General features: G+C 59.5%; 6 protein-coding genes across 6 annotated transcripts; all 6 read left to right on the forward strand.

Moving 5' to 3' along the window:
- Nucleotides 1-2: 2 nt before the first annotated feature.
- LBRM_06_0420 (putative 60S ribosomal protein L19) lies at nucleotides 3-533 on the forward strand (the record flags this gene model as incomplete). The annotated part of the gene is made up of 1 exon (XM_001561927.1): nucleotides 3-533. The coding sequence occupies one exon, from the start codon at nucleotides 3-5 to the stop codon at nucleotides 531-533; it is 531 nt and encodes a 176-aa protein (XP_001561977.1).
- Nucleotides 534-2,567: 2,034 nt separating this feature from the next.
- LBRM_06_0430 (conserved hypothetical protein) lies at nucleotides 2,568-4,268 on the forward strand (the record flags this gene model as incomplete). Its single annotated transcript, XM_003722894.1, has 1 exon — nucleotides 2,568-4,268. The coding sequence occupies one exon, from the start codon at nucleotides 2,568-2,570 to the stop codon at nucleotides 4,266-4,268; it is 1,701 nt and encodes a 566-aa protein (XP_003722942.1).
- Nucleotides 4,269-6,027: 1,759 nt separating this feature from the next.
- On the forward strand, nucleotides 6,028-8,082 carry LBRM_06_0440 (conserved hypothetical protein; the record flags this gene model as incomplete). Its single annotated transcript, XM_001561928.2, has 1 exon — nucleotides 6,028-8,082. One exon carries the CDS (start codon nucleotides 6,028-6,030, stop codon nucleotides 8,080-8,082), a length of 2,055 nt encoding a protein of 684 aa, XP_001561978.1.
- Nucleotides 8,083-9,373: 1,291 nt separating this feature from the next.
- Nucleotides 9,374-12,250, forward strand: LBRM_06_0450 (conserved hypothetical protein; the record flags this gene model as incomplete). The annotated part of the gene is made up of 1 exon (XM_001561929.2): nucleotides 9,374-12,250. One exon carries the CDS (start codon nucleotides 9,374-9,376, stop codon nucleotides 12,248-12,250), a length of 2,877 nt encoding a protein of 958 aa, XP_001561979.2.
- A 1,793-nt stretch (nucleotides 12,251-14,043) lies between these two features.
- Nucleotides 14,044-15,564, forward strand: LBRM_06_0460 (hypothetical protein, unknown function; the record flags this gene model as incomplete). The annotated part of the gene is made up of 1 exon (XM_001561930.2): nucleotides 14,044-15,564. The coding sequence occupies one exon, from the start codon at nucleotides 14,044-14,046 to the stop codon at nucleotides 15,562-15,564; it is 1,521 nt and encodes a 506-aa protein (XP_001561980.2).
- Nucleotides 15,565-17,849: 2,285 nt separating this feature from the next.
- LBRM_06_0470 (ATP-NAD kinase-like protein) lies at nucleotides 17,850-21,623 on the forward strand (the record flags this gene model as incomplete). The annotated part of the gene is made up of 1 exon (XM_001561931.2): nucleotides 17,850-21,623. The coding sequence occupies one exon, from the start codon at nucleotides 17,850-17,852 to the stop codon at nucleotides 21,621-21,623; it is 3,774 nt and encodes a 1,257-aa protein (XP_001561981.2).
- Between the last annotated feature and the right edge of the window lie 1,217 nt (nucleotides 21,624-22,840).

Consider the following 22,840-nt stretch of genomic DNA (forward strand, 5'->3'; position numbering starts at 1 on the left):
GGATGCGCCGCCTGCGCATTCTGCGTCGCCTGCTGCGCAAGTACCGCGCGGACAAGAAGATCGACCGCCACGTGTACCGCGACCTGTACGTGCGCGCGAAGGGTAACGTGTTCCGCAACAAGCGCAACCTTATGGAGCACATCCACAAGATCAAGAACGAGAAGAAGAAGGAGCGGCAGCTGGCGGAGCAGCTTGCGGCGAAGCACCAGCGCGACGAGCAGCACCGCAACAAGGCTCGCAAGCAGGAGCTGAAGAAGCGCGAGAAGGAGCGCGAGCGCGCGAGGCGCGACGACGCTGCTGCTGCTGCGCAGAAGAAGAAGGCGGACGTTGCGAAGAAGTCTGCTGCCCCTGCTACGAAGGCTGCTGCTGTCTCCGCCGCGAAGGCTGCTGCTGTCTCCGCCGCGAAGGCTGCTGCTGTCTCCGTCTCGAGGGCTGCTGCTGCTGTGGCTCCCGCTGCGAAGCCTGCTGTGCCGGCGAAGGCTGCGGCGCCTGCTGCGAAGGGTGCTGTGCCGGCGAAGAAGTCGAAGAAGTAAGGAGCTGGGCCTGGCGTGTGAGCGTGTCTGCGCGCTCATTCTCGCTCTCCTCTTCTGTGCGCACGTATGTGTGGCTGTCACATTCGTTTGTGGCGAGTGCACGCGCGCGTTCAAGGGGGCGAGCGGGGCGTGTGCGTGTGCGCGATGGTGATGCGGTCGCCAATTCCCCTCCACACTTTCTTCTCTCTTCCCCCTCTTTTCCGAGGATGCGCCGCATGCTGGTTCTCCGTCCTTTCTCTGTTCTTGTATGTCTTTCGTGCATCCCCCTTTCCCGGCCCTCGCTGCCGGCACCACCGTCACGCACACGCACACACACACACATATAGTACGAAGGAGGCGTCTGCGTGTGCGCGTGTGTGTGTGTGGGGTGAGGGGGGCGGTGCAGGACTGTGGACGCGCGAATCGGTTTTTCTCGCTCTTTTTATTTTTGTTTGTCGTTTTCGCAATGGTCGGCTGTCATTTTCCCACGACTAAAGAGCACAAGAAAAGTTCACCAATCGCAGCAAATCAGTGAAGCAGTGGAGTGATGGGCAACCACCACGTGAGTCGACGAGGAGTGAGACATAGGCGGCTCTGACAGCAGAGCGAGAGGGAGAAAAAAATACTGGTCGTTTTCTCTTCCCTTGTTTCTGGCCTTTTTCTTCTCTCGTGCTGGCTCCTGGAAACATGAGCAGCGGGTGGAGGCAGGCACTCCTTGCGCCGCTGCTGCTGCTGCTCATGTCTTCTCATCTCTCACGACACCGGCGCTGCGAGAGGAAGAGGTGCGCCTGCGTCCCTCTATTTCGTGCCTCGATGCTCCTCTGCTCCTTTGCATCACCTGGAGCGCACAGCTGGCTCCACCTCTATCCGTGTCTAAGCAGCGCACTTGTCCCTTTCTCTGTTTCTCTCTCTTGCACACACACCCGTACACATACACACTTCTCATTGCTGATGCACTCCGTCATGCACACGTGGTCACCTACGCTGCAGTTTTGCCGCAGCCAGCGTGTACCCCACCTACACAGACACGCGCCTCAGCTATCATCATAGAGGGCTGCTTGCCTGCCTGCCTACTGGCCTAGCTGCTGCTGAACACACCAAGCGTGCGTAAAACAAACAAAAAAGAAACACAGCAGTGCTTTGCTCCTTCCTATAACTCCACCTCTCTCCTACCTCTTGTCCGCGTGCGTGTGTGTGGGCATCTCTCCTTTGTAATTTGTCTCAACTCTTTCTCTGCTCAGTGCCTATATCTCACGCGTCTGCCTGTCTGTGTCGGTGTGAACCCAATGCACCTCTTAACCATATTTACTGCGTCTTTCTACGTTTTGAGCTCATTATTGCTATTATTTGCTCCTTTCTATTCATCCTGTCATCGTTTTCTGTGCCTGTGTGCGTGTCTTTGTGTGTGTGTGTTGTTGCCGTTGCTGTTGCTGTTCGTGCCACTTGCAGAGTTAGACGCGTAAACCTACATCCCCACCTACATATCGTCATCCCCATCACTGCATCTTTTACTTGTGCATACCTACGAAGAGGTCGTTGTCGTCTAGCTCAGTCTGCGTGTGTGTCCTGCTTCTCTTCCCTCTAGCGGTGTGCGTGTGAATGCCATTTTCTCTGCTCCTTTCTCTGTTTTTTTTTTTTTTTGTTTCACATTTCCTCTTGTTGAGGCCTGGAGGAAGAGAGGGTGCTAAACTGCTGCGATCGATCGCAGACGTATAGGAGGGATTCCCGCGACGTACTTCTTGCGGTTGTTGTCGTGGTATTGGGTACTACTTGTGCTTTGATTCCCTCTCTGCTTCCCGTTTATCTTCTCATCTTTTTTCTCCCTTGTTTTACTGCGCGTTGATAGCAAGGCGTGTGTGTGTGTGTGTGGCGGGGGGTTGGCGCACGTCCTCTTACCGGCGTCTTGATTCAGTCCTCCAACCTCCACCCCTTATCTCTCTTCTGAAGGACCTTATCCTCTTCTTTCTCCCTCTATACATCAACACGGCTTTCCGTCTTCCTCTCCTTTTCTCCTTACCGTGCACTTGACTTACTCAGTGCTGCAGAGGACGGAAAATGATCCCTACGCTTAACATGAACAAAATCCGTTCCCACACCACCGTTGCTGTTCCTGCAGCTGGTGCAAGTGGTGGGGCAGAATTGAACAGCAGCGGCTCTGGCAGCAGTGGTCCACGGTTAACGACAGGGCGGCAGATCTCTCCTCGCCCTCCGTACCTGGGCTCTCCACTAGAGACGTCGAGCCTGCCGTCGGCGCACCTCCAGCGCCGCGCGGCGGATGTGGCTACCGTGCTAGATATGAACCCACTACAGTGCCACAGCGTCGGTGAACTGCAGCGCAAGCTGATCGAGACGGCGGAGTGGGTGGTGAAGCTGCGGCACTGGTACGTACATCAGCTGCAGGAGCGAGATGCATGGTACGAGTGCCGCCTGAGAGGCTTGGAGGACGCTTTTCATGCAGCTTTAACTCCCGCCACTGCAGCCAGAACGGCATACGCCACGGCTCGTGCTGATGCAGCCCAAACTGTCACAGGGTGCATCTCCGCGGAGCACGCAGCTCCCTCCACCATTGCCACCCGTGTCGCCGCCGGTGGGGCGTCTGTGAGCAGCGCGGTAGCGGCAACTGTTTCGGTATTTGCGGAGAAAGAAGTCGATAGTGACACAGTGCTGCAGAACCGTCGTCGCGCCCACAAGAACTCGCCTGCAACAAGAGCAGCAGCTGGCCCCAGAAATGACAAAAACCCCGGCATGATTAATTTCAACCAGTCATCGGCAGTGGATACGGACCTTGCTGTAGCGGGTGTCGCTAACAATGCAGACGGAGGCAGCAGGACCCCACTACGAGTGGGTCCGCCGAAGCGCTCGGAAGTCGTGCCCATTGTGCATGGCCGCCGCACGGCCTCTGTTGGCGCCCCTTCTCGACAACTGCTGGCCCTAGAGGACCGCGAGTCTCCGCGCATTAGCGCGGTAGGTATCGCAGTCGATCGGGACGAGTCTCGTCCGACCCTCGCGGAGCGCGCCCTTGCAGCCACGGTGCCGATCATCCTTGACAACGGCGACAACACATCCAGGGAGCCACACAACCCATCACCTCTTCTGCACCTACGCGGAAGAGGTGCTGGAGGCATCTCTCTCACACCCTCCGCCACGAATAAACAGGTCATCGGCACCCCTATGACTGGCACCGTTGGACTGCGCAGGGATGTACAGTTTGCCACGACACCTCTGAGTGGTCGGCCATCGTCAGCGAACGCAAGGCTATCGACTGCTAGTGCTGCGGCGGAGTCCTCAGGGCGCCTCTCCGCGAGGGCGGGAGGCATCGGAGGTCGACGGGATGACGCCGCGCGGAGTGAGCGCAATCGATACTACCTCTCCTTATCACGGTCAATCTCTGGCAGCACCAAGATTGGGTTGTCCCACTTTGCCCAATACTTGAACGCCAGCACTTCACGCGATTCCGCTGTGACAGGGGCGGGCACTGGAAGCAGCGCCACTGACGGGGTCGCCTCTTCACCCCACAAGAAGGCTCCTCGCATCAGCCCCTACCTCTATATCATCCGCAGCGGCGACAGCCACAGTCGAAACCTGAAGCGGCGCAGCGCCAGCACTGGAGGAAGTCGCCGCGCGTGTCCGGTGTACATAACTAGGAAGGCGAAGGCGAGCTCTGCAGGTCTCGGCGTCTCTGGCCAACGCTGCAAAGAAACCGGCAGCAGCGATGCCAGTGAGCAGAGCTCGCTGAGGCGTTTCGTCCGCGAGTAGAAGTGGGAGTAAGCCGACATCGTGCAAAGCACGGACGCCTACAAATACCTCTAGACACATCGCGGCATAGGCATCCCTTCACACAGATGTGCGTACAGTGCATACGTGCCTCCACACCCGCACATGGGCGCATTCGGGGTATTTTACGACTGGCGCTGATTGTGTGTGTGCGTGTGTGTGTGTGTGTGGGATGGCTGTGATACGTGTGTCAACGTGCGCTTGGTGGCACGGACGGCCATCATCTCTACTGCATTTTTGCGTTCTCTCTCTTCATCTCTCCTTTTTGTTTGTACTCTCGCTCGTTCTCCGCCTGCGTGTTGCACAAGGCAGCATTAGAATTGTCTTCATCGTATTGGCTAGCAGTATGAACAGCCGCCACAGCAGCAGCAGCAGCACTGGCGTGTCACACGCATGTACGGTCGCGACGACTGGTTTGCCATGCAAAGCTGGCAGAGAGAGGGATCGCAGTGAGCTCAGCATACTTGGACTGGGCCTACGTGTATGCGTGCCTGTGTGGTTAGCCGCGCTGGTGGTGGTGGTGGTGCGAGTTGGGCTACGAGGCTGCTTCCCCTCCTTCTGCCTCTCACATCATCTTCGCATCTTATTGCATTTCACTTGTACTACGTGCGCGTGTAATTCTCACGTGTGTGCCGGCGCACGTGGACGACAGTGGCGCGAGAGATACGGAGAAAAAGAAGGGAAGAAGGGCAGGAGAGCCCCCACATGCATGTCCTCGGAGTTTTTGCCCATCGCCATCATCTCTTTCTCGTTTCATCCCTTGCCTGTGTTTCTCTCGCTACTCCTCCGCCTTCGCCTTTTCCTACGAACGGTGCTTGTTTCTTCACAGCCGCAAAGCCGTGTAGTAAAGCTGCTGCCTCTCTATTCCCTTCTGTGCCGCCCACGCACTCACACGGCTGCGACACACACACACACACACACACACGCAGTAATGCACCGTATAAGACCATCTTTTTCTCTCTTGAACTCGTCTCTCCTCTTGCCAATCTCATCCCAACTGCATCACACGCGTACCTTGCGTGTATGTGTGTGCCTCTCTCTGCGCGGTATTGAGTGAGGTCTAGCAGCGTCGTAGGAAGGGCGCGGGTGTTGCCCTTGTCCTACTCGTCCAGGACTGCGCCGAAAAAGAGGAAGCAAAAAAGCCTCCTTCGATCGTTGTTGTAGCCAAAGCGAAAGTGACTAGCGGACGCCGCTCTTCCTACTTCTCGACGAACTTCCTCCACACAGTGCAGAGGAACCGAGGCCCCCCACATCCACACTCACACGCGCACACACGCACTTAGCCACACACAGCGAGCGACGAGGAGATCATTTCTCTACAGAAGCCGACACGGAACGTCTTCACTTCGTTCTCCCTCTTCCCCCCCTTTTTTTTGCTCTTGTGGGCTCCTTTCATTAGACTGCTAGACATACAGAGGCTCCCCGGCGTAGAGGCGCACCCGGGCATCTTTCTCTCTCTCTCTCTTTCCTCTTTTACCTGTGTGCCTGTCTGTCTGTGTGTCGCCCGATTCCTCTGCATCGCCTCGATCCGCCCCCGCCTTAAACTCAAGGTGTGCAGCAACACACACACACACAGACAGAGACACCACCATCAGACAAGTCCACTTGGCAGCTTAGTGCGCGGGCCTGTGTGTTTCTGTCTGTCGGATACGCGCAGAATATCGACCTCTTATAGCTTAAGGCACGCTGTACACAGCGTCGGGTGCTGACCAAACGGGAGACAGCGTCAGCGGCTGTCAATATGGACGCCTTCAGCCGCAGTAAGTCGTACAGCCAGGCGACCTCAACCTCCACCCCGCCCCCACCGCGTGCCGGGGCCGCCGCGCCACAGCAGCAGCACGTCTTCAAAAACATCCTGAAGAGCGTAGAGAGCCATGTACGGGTCATGTCAGCGGTGGAACGGACGGCGACGTCGTCGAGCTACACATCGCTGCGTATTCGCCAGCCGGAGAGCGACGGCGCGGGTGGTAGCAGCACCGTCTCTTCATCGCAGGGCCCGCAGAGCAGCCAGTCCACCGCTGAGTGGTCGCAGCCTTTCAACGTCACCCGTGTTCACCGCGGCGGCACGACAACACGCTTCTACGAGGAGGTGGTGGCGCCGTGTGTGTCAAACTGCACGTCCGGACAGAGCTACGTCTTTCTAGTGAGCGGGCCACCTGAGAGCGGTCGAAGCCAGACCCTCTACGGCAGCCCTCACCACAGCGAGCTGGGCATCGTGGAGCTGGCGGCAGCCGACTTACTGGAGCGAATGTCGTCCCGGGGCAAGGTCATCATGCGCAACCGTCGTGATCGCCCAGATGCCACGGGGAAGGAAAACGAAGCAGTCAACGGCACACAGTCGTCGACCTCCGCCAACAACGGGCGGGAGGATGTGTCGGAGCTGACCGTGACGGGTGGCATCACCGTCACCTACGCCGCCTTCACCACTCGCGGGGGCAAGATGGTTGAGGCGGAGGCCAGTGAGCCTGTACCGCTCGTCGAGTTCCCGCCACCTCTGGGACTGGTGCCGCTCCCCCGCATGCGACTGCTCGAGGACGCCAGCAAAGCGGTCCTGCTCCCCGAGCGCAAGCACGTGGATACGTCATGTGTGATCCAGTTCCATGTATACGCGCCAGTAGACTCAACAGGGCGGCGGTCCATGGCGACACTGACCTTCGTCGATGTCGCCGCGATCCGCGAGCCACTGTGCAAGGAAGTGTCGCATCTCATCGACACTGTAGAGCGGGTGGCCGGTGTCTCCACCAGCGGCGGTGACCCCAACTTCAAGGAGACGAAGCTGACGACCTTGCTAGAGCCTGTGCTAGTGGGGTACATCACCCTCGTTTCCATTACCACTGTCAGCGGCCGCGCCGACCTCTACGAGTCCACGTGCACAGCATTGCGCTTCGCCAGCAACCTCAGTCGCATTCACCAAGTTCTCATGCTCATCCACATGAATGCTCCGCGATGGATCTTCGACACGGCAGTGAGCCTGGAGCAGCTGCGGGTGCGCCGTGATCAACTCATGGCGGAACACTACGCCCGTGGAGTGTACGATTATTACGAGCGCACCTCGCGCTGGCTGCAAGCCAACGTGAGCGATGCTGGCGGCAGCGTCGAGCGCCTGCTGCAGGAGACGGCTCATCTTCGCAAGGAAATCGCGCGCTCTGTGGAGGACATAGCGAAGGAGCTCCAGGCAGCCATTGAAAAGGAGGACGCAGGCTGCCGGGCTGAGGTGGAGGCGGCGCGGACGGCTTACGAGGCCACGTCGCGACTGTTCGACGAGGTGCGGCGGCTGGACGAGATCATCACCGCTCAGCAACAGAAGATATCTCAGACGGACATGCAGAGCAGCCAGCGGATTAGCGAGATGCGGCTAGAGATATCCACCCTAGAGGCCAAGGCCGGAAACCGCCAACAGCAGATGCAGCAGCTGGAGAAGGAGATGAGGCTCTATTTGCTGAAGAGCAGCGAGGTGGCAGCAACGCTGAGCAAGGAAGCGGAGAACACGCAATATGTGCAGAGTAGCTACGCCATGTCTCACGAGCTGCTGCAAATTGGACGCAAGCGGAAGCGTCTTGAGACTGATTTGGAGCTGGCGTCGCGCGTGGCACAGCGCACGACGGACACGATGCGGGTGGATCGTGAGCGGCGCTCGCGCATTTCGCGGCTGAGCGCGATGCAGCAGCGCGTTCATTCCCTGCGCGACACAGTGCGCTACTCCACAAGTAACCCGACGACGGCGCCATCGCAGCCCCCACAGCAGCCGTTGCAACGCACGTTGCCTGGGGTGAGTCGCCCCGGCCAGGCTCAGTAGGTGTGTGTGGGTGTGGGTGCTTTCCTCCTCTCTCCGTCTCGTCCTCCCTCCCTCCTTCCCCACTTGTACAACTCTTTCTGCCCTTTCTCTTCTTGCACTTTAGATCTTTGTGTCTGATGCGGGTGTCGATGTTCTGCCTCCGTTGTCCACGGTCGGCGCACACAGACCCACCCACCCACCTACCCACGCATGTAATGGCAGCATGCGTGGGTGGGTGTGTGGGTGTGATGCGGCGGATGCGTACGAGTGTGTCTCTGGCTGTGTGCCTGTGGGACACCATGCCGTGCACCTTACCTGTATGTCTTCTCTCCCCTTTGACGCCCTCGCCGTCCCTCGTGCGGGCTACTCTGTTTCTTTTTTCCTCTGTTTGGTGTTGATGTGACAGCGTCAACTTCCCTCGATCTCTACGCTGCCTTTACACGTCATTGAAAACAAGCAGACAAAGGAAAGAGCCGCCGAGCGTCAGAAATGCTCTGTCGAGGTGCGGGTGGCTGATGTAGAACTCGTGGTGGTGTATGTGTGTGTGTGGTGTCGCCCATCATGTGCTCTCGCTCTCGCTGTAGTCTCCCCCTTTCTCCAAAGCGTTGTTTAGTGGATGTCGCACGGATCGTAATCGTGTGCGTCGATGCGCACTCGTGCTTCGGCAGGACTCACTGCCGTCTCCAGAGCTGCTGCTGCTGCCTCTGTGAGGGAGGGCTCTCCGGGGAGAGAGGGAGTGGGGGTTCCTCCAGTGTTGAGTATTTATGAAAAATGTCGGTTTCTCGTGCTCTCTTCCTGCATTTTCTCTCACCATCGCCCCACCCTCTCTATCTGCCTGTGCGTGTGTCACTCCCCTCGCTTTCTGTTTGTCTCGACACTGGTGGCCACCCCCCTCACACTCACTCATACGCGTGCGTTCCTCTTTTCTCTTTCTGCTATCGCGCAGCTTAACAGACGAACTTGGAAAAACAGCGCTTTGGCGTATTGTGTTTGTGTGCGTCGAGTCACATTTCTTCTCTCTCTCTCCCCCCCTGTGTGCGTGCATGTGCCTGTACGTACCCGACACTGCGCATCGACTTACCACTACGGCGCCACACTCGCTCCCTTTGCGTTTCAGCGCCAGCGCACGCGCACCCATTAAGTACACGTGCACGACTCGCGCTCGAGTAGTTGCGGACACAGTCTCCATCGGCTAATCTTGCCGGGTCTCCTTAGCTGAATCTTGGGCTATCCTCTAAAACCCTCTCATTTCATCTCACCCGAAGGCTCCCGAGAGCACTTCCACTTGTAAATACGATACGCAGCCTTAGTGATGCTGCACGAGGCCCATCCCACGTACGACGCTGCACCGCTCGCTGGTTTCGACACGGTGGACGCTGTGGCGGGAGTTATGCTCACCTCCATCGGCAGCGCTTACTCTCCCTGCCAGAGCATTTCACCAGTCCGCCAACAGCAGCAGCACCAGCAGCGCATGCTGCATCGGTGCCTCAGCAGCAGCGGCTCCTACATCGCGGCGGTGCGCTGCAGCAGCACACTACCTGTACCGCAGGGAAGTGTTGGCTCTAATCCGCTCTCGCCAAAGCCAGCCGCCGGTGCGGAAGGGAGCGCTACTCGGCCTCAGCTGCCCTTTGCGCAAGTTGCAGCAGCTGCTGCGGCGGGCTGGGGCGATCATGAATACTCTCTCCATCAATCGCATCAACAGGAGAAGTTTCCGCTGACGCCTGCCGCCGAGGACTTCGTGCACGAGATACTGGCAATGAACACGTTGGCGATGGAGCAATGCTACGCTGCGGTTGCCGCCGGCGGTGGCGCTGCTGCTGTTGTCGGCGCTGCCATCGCCAATTCTGCCCCCAGCACTGCCGCTGCCTCTGAGGAGCCTATGAGGATCCTGGGCGAAGCCTACATGCGAGTCGACGAGACTTTTGCACAGGATATCCCGGCACCGTTACTTGATGAGCTGAAGACCACGACGCTCAACAACATGGGAGTTGTGGAGTGCAACCGCGGCCAGCCGCGGCAAGCCCTCAGCCACTTCGAGGCTGCTCGGCAGTTGGAGGAGAACAACGGTATGGCCTCGCCTTCCATTGCGCTCAACATGTGCGCAGCGTACAACGCGCTGCGGATGTTTGACAAGGCGACGGCTGCTGCGCTGGAGGCGATCGACATGCTGCGATCGTTGGAACTGCAGCGACGGCGCAATCGCCGACTGACTGCTGCCGCGGCCGTCTCTCTCGACGGCCGCGGTGGCGGCGTGATGGACAGTGCCAAGGATGGAGACACGTCAACGATGGACCTGTTGCTCGAGGCCGCTGCAGCGCCGAAGATTGCGGACTCGCAGAACGATGCACTGTGGGGTGCGGCGTGGAACAACTTGGCGGTTGCGCAGATCAACACCGCTCGCGGCTCCAAGGACACGAGTGAGTACACGAATGCGCTGTCCCTCTTCCAAAACGCAATGCGAGCGACGCAGGAGCTGCTCGGGATGCAGCATCCCATGTCGAAGGCAGTCGTCGTAACATTCCGCTCGGTGCGGCGAGCCTTTCGCAAATATGGCGCTTTCAAGCAGCATCGCTCGCTGCTGCGTGCGCCCTTGCCGCCGGTGGACCCTCGGGAGCAAGAGTGGGAGGAGGCACAGGGGGAGGTGATGCCGGGGCACACCCGCCACGGCACCCTTCTACAGCAGAGGCAGCAGCTGACCATTACGTTTCGCGGCGAGGTGACAGGCGGACAGAAGAAGGTGGAGCGGCTCGACAGCACCCCGTACCCCGGTGCCGTCGCCCACCCATACCAGAGACAGCAGCGCATGGAAGGCACGAGCAGCGGTCGCGGCACCACCGCCGCCGCCGCGACTGGTAGCCGCCGCTGCCGCTCCAGCAAAGGGAGGCAGCCCAAGACGCAGACCGGCACGTCGCAGCTCCTACGCAACATGCCTCTCAGTAGCACACTCTCTCTCGCTAGCGCCGTGTACGGCAATCCTCACCCTCTTCTCTACTCACCACCGCCGTCGGGCCAGTGCAGGGAGTCGGCCCCACTCTTCTTCCCGGACAGCACACGTATGGCGTTTAACCAGTACGATGGCCCTGTCGCCACCGACTCGAGTCACCAAAGCCACGGCCAGGGTCAACACGGTCACCCCATTAGCAAACGCGGCCCTGCAACATACAAGGATATGAGCAGGAGGAGCAAGTCCGGGACAACAGGGAACCACCTCTCCCAGACGGCCCCGAGCTCCTCGCGCAGTTACGTGCAGGGCAGCGCAGCAAGTGCAGCCGCAGCGTCCTCTCCACCGCAGCCAACTCGTCCACCAGTGTCCAAGGCGCTGCCACCTATTGGTGTCAGTGCTTCTACTGGTGCTGCAGCTGTTACTACTGCCGCCTTCGCGGAGTGTGGTAAAGGGCACGGAGCTGCACCTGGGGTCGTTCCTTTCAAGCATCCCACCAGCCTCGTGAGCGACACGTTCAACAGCGCGACCATCACCCCCGTTTTCATGCACCATCCACCTCAGCGGTCGTCGCAAATGGCCTCATCGGCGCCGTATAGGTCGACGCGGACTTCGCCTCTGGCGGGTGTCCACAGCGGCCCTGCCGCCACGGCACATTTGCATCAGTCGAAAATGTTGCTTTTGGCCACGCCGTCGAGCACCGTGGGCCCGACGACGACGACCACCACCACCACCTACTACCCGCTCGAAGTACCATCAGGGACAGTAGCGAGCTCTGCGGGGCACCGTGAGCTGATGACCACATCGGTGACCCCGCCGCCCACTATAGTTGACACCGGTGACCCAAGCGCAGGCACTCACGAGCTATTCCGAGGGATGTGGGTCACCGCCGATCCGCACTACGTACACCGCGGGCCGCGCGTGTTTGGCCGACCGGCGTACTACACCATCGCCACGACGCTGGACGTGACTGAGGATGGTGTGAGCGGTGACGGTAGTGCCACCGGCGCTGGGACGGGCGCTACGGCTTTGACGACATGGACGGACTCGACACCATGTCCAGTGCTGCCTACGCTGACGTACAGCAGCAGCGGCAGCGAAGAGGACAACAGTATCGCGGGTGAGGGTGGCGATGAGTACGACGCGCCGGATGTGCAGCATCGCACCTCCGTCTCCACCGATGCGAAGTCGTCGTCTGTGTCGTCGCTGACGAACAAGCTGGCGGAGACATCACGGATGACGGAGTAGCAGAGTGTGCGTTCGCGCATCCCATGCAGTGAGATGAGATGAACGTCTCTCTCTCTCTGTCTGCCTACTACTACTGTCTTCCGCCGCCATTGTTGTTACTGGTGATGTGCAACGTTGAATGCCGCTGCGTCGTGTGCCATGGCGGTTGTCCTGTGTGCGCGTGTATGCACTGTGGATGTGTTGTCTTTTTCGTTTTCTGTGCTCTACACATCATCGTTAGCAACATCCGCATCAGCACCATCCTCGAGCATGTGTCCGTCTCTCTCTCTGTGTCTATGTATACCAGGCGTCGTTGGTAGTATCTGTGCTTGTGTGTGTGCGTGTGTGTGTGTGTGTCGGATGTACAGTAGTCATGTATCAGGCGTGTTTCTTCTTCTCATGGATCAAGCGGAAGGGAAGGGGCGGCTGTGTCTGCCCCCCCTCCCCCTCCTTTTACTGTCCACCCTTCTCTCTACTAATCTCCTCATGCTCCTCTGTTTTGCTTGAACCTCTTCGCGCTCACCTCACGTATCAGGACCGCTAGACCACCCCTCCCTCCCTCCCTCCACCAGCAACGATGCACACACACCCAAGTCCTCTCTTTCTCTCCTTCTCGCTGTGTGCCTGCATATATACATATATATGTGTGTACGTGTGTGTGTCTGGCGTATCCCCATGGGGAAGGGTGGCCTCATGTATATCTTTTACTTTGCGTGCGCTGACTGAGAGGGACTGACTGACAGTCCCTCTCCCTCTGACTGCCTGCCTGCCTCTCACGCCGCCCTAGACTATCCACACTGACGTACACCCACACGCGATGTTTTGCTCTCTTTCTCCCTCGCTGTGTGTATGTGTCTACCGGTGTCGCAGTTGGCCTACTCATCAACCGCAAAGGTGTGTGTACAAATGAGGATGACAACGTCAGTCGCTGACGGTGCTGGCCTTTGTGGTGGGAGGGGGTGGATGACTGTGGACTGCGGCGTAGTGACACCTTCCCCCCTACCTTCCGCAATACATCCTGCCTCCTGCTCTTCGCCAACCGAGTCTTGACGTTTCCATGGAGTCCTCTCTCTCTTGATGTGTGCGTGTACGAACGCGTACAACGGTGAAGGTCTCATGTGCCGGTTTGACTGTGCAGCAAGAGAGCACATCTGCATGTGTTTCTCTCAGCCTTTCTTTCTTTTCCACCTTAACGTATACGCGCGTGCATGAGTGTGTGTGTGTGTGTGTGTGTGCGTGTGACTGTCACAGACGCCCCCCTGTGTCTCTTCTCCCTCCCACCCATTCCCCACACTGACCTCTCCCCCTTCTCATTCTCTCTCTCTCTTTTTGCCAACTCGCAGGGCCACACACCTACAACTGCCTCCAGTCACCTGAACGCGTCACGCAGAGGCCTTATGTTGACTACACCTGCCGCACACACCTTCTTTAATACAGTTCGTGCCCGTACGGCGCGTTGCATGCGCATGAGAGGGACTGCGTGTGTGTGTGTGTATGTATGTGGCCGCTTCCCCCTCCCTCACCGCTCTTCATCTGTACAGCTTGTGCATCCTGCGAGCAATCCAAGCCCCACCACCGCAGTAGGCGCACCCTGTGCCTTTACGGGGGACCCCTATTTCACCCACTAAGCGTAAGCGAGGGAGAGAGGCAGACGGAGGGCGCACTCGGCAGGATCTGTTTGTATGTGCGTGTGTGTTAGTCTGTCGTTGGGTATCTTGTGCTTTCTTTCCCGCAAAGGCTCTTCTGTTTCCACGCACTTGTAGCAGCGCACACACACACACACACACACACACACACGCCAGAACCGAAGCAACATGCATCACCGGCTACCTAAGCAGGGAGAAAAAAAGGAGATGTGGCTGACCACTAAGCAGCCGCTTTCCGCCATCTCCGCGCATCATCACTACTCGAGCACATCATCCTCGCCCTCCGGCGCCTTGAGCGAGTCGAGTGATGGCGACACCAGCAGCGGTAGTGATAGCTACTCTTACTACTCTGAAGGATTCGGCTCCTACCGCTCCGCGTCCTCCGTGTTGACTTCCTCTTGGGTCGCGACGACCACCATTGCAGGCACGACAACCAGCACCTTCTCAGCCGTCTACTCGTCGTCCACGAATGCGTTCTCGGATGCGCTGACACCAACGTCGGTGGACTCGTACCCCTTGGTACCGACCAGCTGCGCAGTGACCCGCTCCGCTGTCTCCAGGCGCGACGCCGTTGGTGACAACGCTGCCATAGGTGCCAGTGGCCTTGCCGTCTTTAATCACCATAACAAGCAAGTGGCGGCGGCGCTGGCACGGCAGACAGACTCCGCTACCATGGCGATCACCACCTTCAACGGTGTCATAGTGAGAAACACCGGCGCGCTCGTGCGCACGCGGCGGTCTCGGAGCGGCTCGCCCTCGCCGCTCTCCGGCACCGTTGCTGCTGCTGCTGCTGTTGCTCCAGGGAAGTCGTCGATGTCGCTTGTGGCACTGTCGCCCGTCTCTAACCGTGCCGCGGTGAGTCCTTACTACTCTGAGGACGAGCAGGTGCGCCACCTGTGGACTCCGGTGGACTGTGACGCCATTGCGCACACGCGCAAGAAGAGGAGCGGTCGGGGTAGGTTGGCGCTCAGTGTGCTGGACAGTATTCGCACAGTCCCGATAGCGGTGCCGCCGCGGCCTGAGGAGGTGCAGCGACACGGTGAAGAGGACAGCCTGCCATGTCCGAGCCACCTCATGTTCCGCAGCGCGCCCAGTCCGTCACCGGTGCGCCGGAGCGACAGTGCTGTGGCCGAGGAAAAGGACGGCAAGGGGAAGGGGGACAGGGAAGAGAGGGCGGAGGTCCACGCCGCCACTGCCGCACACGTACGCAAGACCTCTTTCATTTCCTGTGGTTTCTTCCACTGTTGCCGTGAAAAGGCGCCGCGCAAGACCGACAGTCGGGCGGTAATGCGGCAGCGGTCGCACTATCATCTGCGTAGCCACCACGTGCCGCTGGTGAACTTCCACACGACGTGCGAGCACGGCAGTCCGATGGAGGGCGTCCGCAACGTCTTGCCGAGCGTCGAAGAGACTGTTGGTTATCGAAGTCTCGAGGACAACATGATGAGCACTGAGGCGTCTCTGAAGAAGCTGCAGAAAGGGATGCAGCCACGAGACCGAATCACCAGCAGCTTGCACCTCAAGATGTCATACGCCCTTGACCACCGAGCCGACGGAGGGCCGGACGGAGCCGGGCAGTCTGCCTTCATGCGCAACGGCGACCCGCAGAGCTTCTGGATGGTGCAGCTACACGAGCGTGCAAGCTTGCGCCTCGAGCCAGTTGAGATCAGGGCGTACAGCAGCACATGACGAGGGCGAGAGAGAAACAGCGCAAGGAAGGAGTGGTAAGGGAGGGGAGGGGGGGACTGGACTGGGGAGTGTGTGGTCGCGCGCTCTGTGTGTATGTATGTATGCGGTGAGGGGTGTCGTACAGGCATGAGCAGAGAAACTGACAGCACTCTCCTGAGTCACCTTCTCGCCAGCGTGGTTTCTGTACTCACGGTCTTGCGCGTGTGTCTCCTCTTCCTACTCGATCTACTGTTCCTTTTCGTGTACATCGACCGCTCAGCCGTGCACGCCACCACTTTCCCTGCTCATGTCTTTGTCCACGTGCGCGTGCTCGTGTATGTCTGCATATCAGTTCACCCACTCACCCCCTCTCTCCGTATGTTATTACACCTGCACCCATACCACTGCATCTCTCTCGTAGGTTTGTCCAGGTCTTCAATCTCTCTTAGTCCCTCTCTCCCTGATGCCCCTCCATCATTAGCATAATCACCCCGCTTCGACTCCCTCGCGCGGTTGTCGCGCTCTCTCTCTCTCCGTTTCGCTTTCCCACGCTCACTCTTAGCCTTCCCCAGCCCCTCCTCTGCCCGACCCACGCCTCTCTCCTACTCCACGTGTTGGATGAGTTTCATCGGTTCATAGTCGCCGCTCCATTCACCCTCGAGCGTCTGATTGTGCACCGACTCACTCCCCCGTCTTGCGTTTCCTCGTGCGCGTGTGGAAGGACGTTTTGGTATGCAGCGCGTGGTGCGATAGGCTGGCGCGGTTGTGGTGGTGGCCTGGGGGAGGGTCTATTGGCTGTGCAAACGAGCGAGCAGGAGGAGACGACACGAAGGAAACGCGCACGCACGTGTGTGTGTTTGTGTGCGTATAGAGAAGGATAGAGTGGGCGAGTGAGGAGGTGAGCGAAAAGGGCCATCATGACCGTGTATCCCCGCACTTCTCTTCCGCTAGGACAATAAACGAAGACAAGACCACCGCTCGCCAACCGAGCAAGTTTGCGTGTCGGTGGGGGGCAGGGGGGGGGGGCAGATTCTGTATTAGGATCCGCTTTGCCTCCCATCGCGGTGTGTTTGCACATCGGCAGTTGCCGCGGCTCTTCCACCCATTAAAAAAAGAAAGTGAATGGTAGGCGCGGAGACCACGCAGGATGGGGAGGAGGGGGAGAGGTGAGAGACAGCGCTGTCACACTGCCAAACTCGCGCGCGGTCTATACCGGGGGCCTGCTCGAGCCACGTCATCGTCTTCTCCTTGCCACAGCTGCAATTACAACGCGTGCCGGCGCTGGTGATGAGGGCCAGCCGATCAATGCAACTACTCGCGCCTCCGATAATGAAGCCCTCCGCTGCTTTACACCCACCCACCCACACCCACTCACACCTATCCACACTCATGCATCTCCATCTCCTCCTCGCTCTCCGCTTCCTCTCGTCTTCTCCTACGCACACACACACACATACGCACGTACAGCTGCGTTGCACATCTTGTGCCCCCCTCCCCTTCCTAGCTTTCCTTTCTCCCTCTTCCCCTCCCTCTTCTTGGTGGCACCACCGCGGTCTGCTGCGGCGTGTGCGTGCGTGTGTGTGGCGCTTCTCTCCGCGTGGGGGCTGAGTACCCCTATTAGGCAATCTTGTCACTTACAAACGGTGCACGTGATTACCTGTGTGTCTGCTGGACTCTTCTCAGCTCTTTCTTCCCCCTCTTTCGCTCTATATTGTTTGTGTTCTATACAAACATACACACACACACACACACACGTCTGGGGGCAGCGGGTGGAGTAGCCCTCTCCCTCCCTCTCTTTCCCCGTTGTACGTGCGTGTGCGTATTTTTTAGCCACCTCTGCTTTCACTTCATTCATCATCTCCTCTCTCTCTCTCCTGCAGACCATTTCTGCCTATCGTCGCAGCCACCATCATTGTCATCATCGCGGCTGTGTTGTCATCGATACTGCTTCTGCTCTTGTTGGCCTCGATTTTGTGTCTGCTTGTGTTTTCGACGAAGGGGGGAGAGGGGAAGGTCTGTCACTGCCCTCCAGAGTAGCGAAGGGTGCGTCCCACGCACTACCGACCCTCCGCTTCTCTCCTTGTTTTTCTCCTTCTCCCTCCATCTTCGTGTCTGAGTTGTCTGTTGGCTTCATTTCTCTTGTGTGCTTCCAATACCTCTTCGTTCTCTTCGTGGAGACGTTTGTGGACGCGTTTCTCTCGGCGCACCCCACGAACGCCATTATCGCCGACGTCAACCTTCCCAACCTCGCCTTTCCCCCTTATTCATCGAGAAGGCACTCATTGGAGCAGAGGCGAGGCGTGACGATGCGCCGAATGTCAGTGGTGCTCTGCGCCAGCGGTGACCCGTATCATGTGCCGTCGCTTGCACGTGTCGCATTGTTCCCGCTGCATCTGGACCCACCAACGAAGCAACATCGCGAACTGTTCCGGCTGCTGCTCGGTGCGCCAGACCTCGCTGCTGCACCGTCGATGGCGTTCTCTGCTGCATCAAAGCCCCATTCACCATCATCGAACATCTCCAGTGCTGCGCAGATGGAGGCGGCCGCGTGGTCGTCCTCCTCCTCTTTCCTCCCTCCGCAGTTGTCTTCTGCTTCTCCTGGGCCTTCATCAGACGCCGGGGTGACATCCTATGCGAAGGCGATTCATTCCGGCATCGCTGCGCGGGTGCAGAACATATTCGGTCGCTCCACCAAGGGTACAGTGGGTATATCATCGTCGTCACCGGTGGCGCAGTCCGGATCCAGCGACGAGTGGCAACATGGCCTGCCATTCATGGGTGCGTCAACACCAACGCCGTCCTCCAGCAGCTCCAGCTTCAGCGACTTGGACCCCATCTCCTGCGGCACCTCGTCACCGTACTGGTACATGGAGGCGTTCGCGACGAGCCTGCGCGAGGACAGTCAGCTGGCGCCCTTTGACGACATCATCCTTATCCCCAACACCCGTCACCCTGTCAGCCTGCGCCAATCGACGCACCTCGCGGCGTTAGCGGTGCTTGCTGCGCGCGGCTTGGCCCGCGTTCACGTCGACTTCACTGCGCTGGAGCACCCGGACGAGTCGATGCCCATCGTGTACGACCTCATCTGTCGCTACCCCAACAGCGTGCTTGTCCACTGGCTGCATGATGCGTACGAGGTACTCAACTGGAGCCACTTCGCCGACTTTAAGTCGACAGTACCAATGCTGCTTCTGCAGACTCAGAGCTACCCACCTAAGGCACTTGAGCGACAGCGGCCGGCGGGCAGTGTATCGCGGCTCACGTCACGACAGTATCACTCACCCATCGGCCAGTACGTGCGCAGTCCGGAGGAGGCGGACTACTACCGACGTGCAGAGCGCTTCATGAAAGCTGCATCCATGCACCGCCGATGCAACCCAACGCCGATGATGATGGCGACAGCGGACCGTAGCGATCCGGAGAGCAGCATGGAGATGCGCTGCGAGAGTGCCTCGCTGGTGGATCGCGAGTCAGACTACTTCGATGACGTCCCCAACGTGCCGCCGCGGCGGCGTCAACTTGACAACGACGTGTCGGACAACGGCTCCAAGGAGCGCAAAGAGTCTCTGCCACCGAAACACGCGAAGGTGCGGGCCCGCTCACCGCTACTGCGCGGCGGCGACACGACGACGCGGACAGCCTCCACGGCCTCCACGTCAGTCACCGTTGCCACCGGAGGAGGCCACACGACAGTCCCGAAAAGGGGACTCTCACGGAGGCGGATCTCGCCTGTGCACGAGGAGCTGGGGGTGAACTACGTGAACTGCGCTAAGGGTCGCTGGTGGAACACGCCTGGCGGCCGTGGCGATGATGAGGTGGAGGTGAGCCGCTCGTACTGGAGCTCCACCAGCAGCAGCTGGCTCGGTGGCGGCACTGCATCATCCGCCACTCTGCCGGACTGGATTGCGGAGGAAGGAGTGACGGCGGCGGACCGCGAGTGGAGGAGGTGCCAGCACAGCGATGGCAGCGACGGCAGCAGCATCGATGCCGCGGTTGCCGCAGCCGAGCTTCACGACGACGGTGAAGTCTTTGAGACAGGCGGCCGTTCGGGCGTGAGTGATGGCGGGCTGCAGAAAGTGGACACGGTGGTGTCTGATGACGGCTTTGCGCTCTCGGTGAACGCCCCGACGGATGAGGGAGCCGACGCCGGTGTCCTTCGAGCAGGCACGACAACGGCCAAGGTGGCTGGTGCGGGGTCTACAACGTATAGAACAGGTACAGCGTCCGCCGTGCCCACCTCGCCGGAGGGCCAGAAGACCGCCAACGAAGACACCCGCGAGCATTTTCTGACGCGCGAGATAGAGGATGTGCATGCCGAGCTGAGCCGCATGTTACGGTCGGCCAGCGCCGCCGCTGGCACCGTCGTTGCTGCGGCAGGCGGCCAATCCTCTCATGGAGCAGCAGGAACGGCCAGGTCAAACTCTACGTCGAGCCGGGCATCGAAGACGCATGACAACGTTGTGGCCCGTTTCATCATCCGCAGCACTGCCCGCCCCTTCGGCGCTGCGGATGCTTGTCACGAAGAACACCAGCCGGCACGTCGTCGCAACCGCACCGTGCGCCAGCTGATCGACGAGCTCTACCCGCCGCGCACTTATGCCTCGGTGGGCGCCTCGAACAGCACGAGCGCCATGCCCGCGACCACAGAAGCTGGCATGGTGGACGAAAGCGACGCATTTGGCGCCGAGCCATCGCTGCTCTCTTCCTCCTCGCACTTGGCGCCAAAGCCCAGGGTGGGGCCGCAGTCCTCTGCGACTGCAGTGCCGTCGAACGACTGCGACGGCAGTAGTCACAACTGCGAGAGTGGCGACAGAAATGGCACCAGTGGCAGCGCGTTCCTGGACATTAGCGCGTGGATGGACGCGCCGATGGTGGAGGTGCACCCCATTACGCGGAGCACCGGTGCGGATGTTCGGCAGGCGCTTTGGGAGCAGGAGATCAACCCCTCTTTCATTCTAACTGACTGCGTGCAGCGGTACGTTGAGGGGCACGGCCTCTACCGTGACCCCCGCAAAGCAACGGCCGCCTCTCTCTACGGTAGCGTCGGCGTCAGCAACGACTATGGAAACGGCACCCGCAGCGGCAGCGGTGGCTGTGGCGGCGCCTCCGGACTGGACGGGAGCGCCGGGGCGGCTGGACAGATGAGTGGCGCCGATGCCGGGTTCCGTGACTCGGCAGCTGTGGGCACCGGTGGAACTGGTAGCGGCTTTGGCGGCGGCATGAGCAGCAGCACCGGCAGCAGCATTGGCATCCGCCGCGTCGTCGCTTCACGCGATACTGCCACACTCTTCTTTCCTGGTCTCATCCCTCGGCTAGAGCTTCACTACGATCGCAACAACCTTCTTGCGCGGGAGCAGTTTGAGAAGCTGCGCATCTTCCAATGCCAAGACGGCGAGGAGCCAGACCTGATTGTACCTATCGGTGGCGACGGGTACATGATGCACTGCATTCGAAAGAACTGGCGCCGCTTTATCCCCTTCTACGGGGTCAACGCCGGCCACGTTGGATACTTGCTGAACAGCCGCTCCACCTTGGAGGAGCTCTTCTCCTCACCGCTGAAGTTGCACTTCACGACAATGCTCTATTGCCAGGCTGAGAAGGAGGGTGACACTGGCGAGCGGATGTTGCTGTCAGAGCTGGCATTCAACGATGCCTGGGTGGAGCGGTCGAGCGGACAGACGGCGCTGATCCGCATTCTCGTCAACGGGAAGGAGCGCATTCGGCGGCTGCGTGGCGATGGCGTGCTTGTCTCTACGGCTGCCGGTAGCACAGCCTACAGTCAGGCTCTAGGCGCGTCCCCTGTGCCGGTTGGTGCCCCACTAATTCAAATTGTTGGCAGCAACGTTGTGTCGCCCGCGCAGTGGCGGCCGGCACACCTCGATCAGGAGGACCAGGTGGAGTTTGAGGTCATCGACAGTACAAAGCGTCCATGCCGCTGCTACGTCGACTCCGTCGATGTTGGCAACGTGACGCGCTTGCTCGTGCGGTCCAGTCGAGTCGCCGGTGTGACCCTCGCATTTTCGAAGAGCTGCGACCTGCAGCACAAGTTATATCAGATGCAGTTCCCCAAGACGCTGTGAAGCGGGGGCGGTGGCAGAGGGGCCGGTGTGTGTGGGTGAGGACGGAGGAAAGGAGGGAGAGAGCGACACGGCGTAGGGTTTCGGGGGAAGGCATGGATGAATTGCAGGCGATTCTGCACATGCCTGTCTGTCTCTTTCTGTGTTTCTGACGTGTGTGCGCATGAGTGTGCCACTACGACGGTGGCATCCACAGAAGCAGCCGCACTGTACGATTTGTGTTGCACCCGCTCCCGCGTCGGTCGACCCACCGCGCCGCGACGCTGTTCCTCGGAGGCCTCGTTGTGCTCCGCAAACGATCTGATCCCTCTGTTTCTTGGCCCATCCTGTGGGCGAGATGCTCACCGTGGATCTCTGCCGCTGCCTTCTCTTTCTGTGTGTTCGCGTCATCCCTCAGCAACAACACACCCCTCCCCCCACCCCTACCCACACACACAGTGCTCGCGACACCCGCACATGTGACCATAATTTTCTTCGCTCCTTCATCGCCGCTCTTGTGTGGTTGTTTTCTCATCTACGATGTAGGGTTGTTCCTCTTTCCTCTGGATTCCGTTCTAGTCGGTCTGTCGCCGTGCGGCGTCTCAGCCCCCCCCCCCCCCCTCAGCATGTGAGGAGGCAAGGCTACCGACAAGCCACTTTGCCCGGTGGTTTCGAGCGGGTGGCGCCGTCTGCACGAACTTCGGAGGAAAGAGGGCCCTCGCCCCTAAGTGAACGCGCACTCACGACAGTGCACGAATGTGTCACGGCCCGTCGTTCCAGCAGCGTAATCGCTGCGTCTGTTCTTTCCCGCAGCAAAGGTATTGGTGGTTTGTTCCACCAGAGCCCCGGACTACGTTGCCTCTCCTCCCACGTCCTCCCCCCTCCCCCACTAGCCTCTCTAAAGAGCGAGTGAGTCCTACAAGCGCAGCCAAGACGCGGCAGAATTTGTCCTCCCAAGTTGTGGCGGAATACTGAAGAAGCGCATGCGACTGGCGCAGTGAGTGGCGGCTGTGTGCATCACACTCCTTCATTGCTTCGCCTTCTCTCTCTCTCTTCACCCAATCGTGCGACAACATGCGTGCAGAGAGAGGTACCCACACGCGATTTCACCGTTTTCCCTCCTGCTGAATCCCTCCTCCTCCTCCCCCCTCCGCTTTCCCCATTCTGTCCCTTTGCGTGCAGAACCACCTCTCTCTTTCTCTCCCCTCTTCCCTCCTCGCTGCCAAGCGCGCTTCTGCGCA

The sequence above is a fragment of the Leishmania braziliensis genome, chromosome 6, assembly GCF_000002845.2.
Source record: "Leishmania braziliensis MHOM/BR/75/M2904 complete genome, chromosome 6".
NCBI classification, from domain to species: domain Eukaryota; phylum Euglenozoa; class Kinetoplastea; order Trypanosomatida; family Trypanosomatidae; genus Leishmania; species Leishmania braziliensis.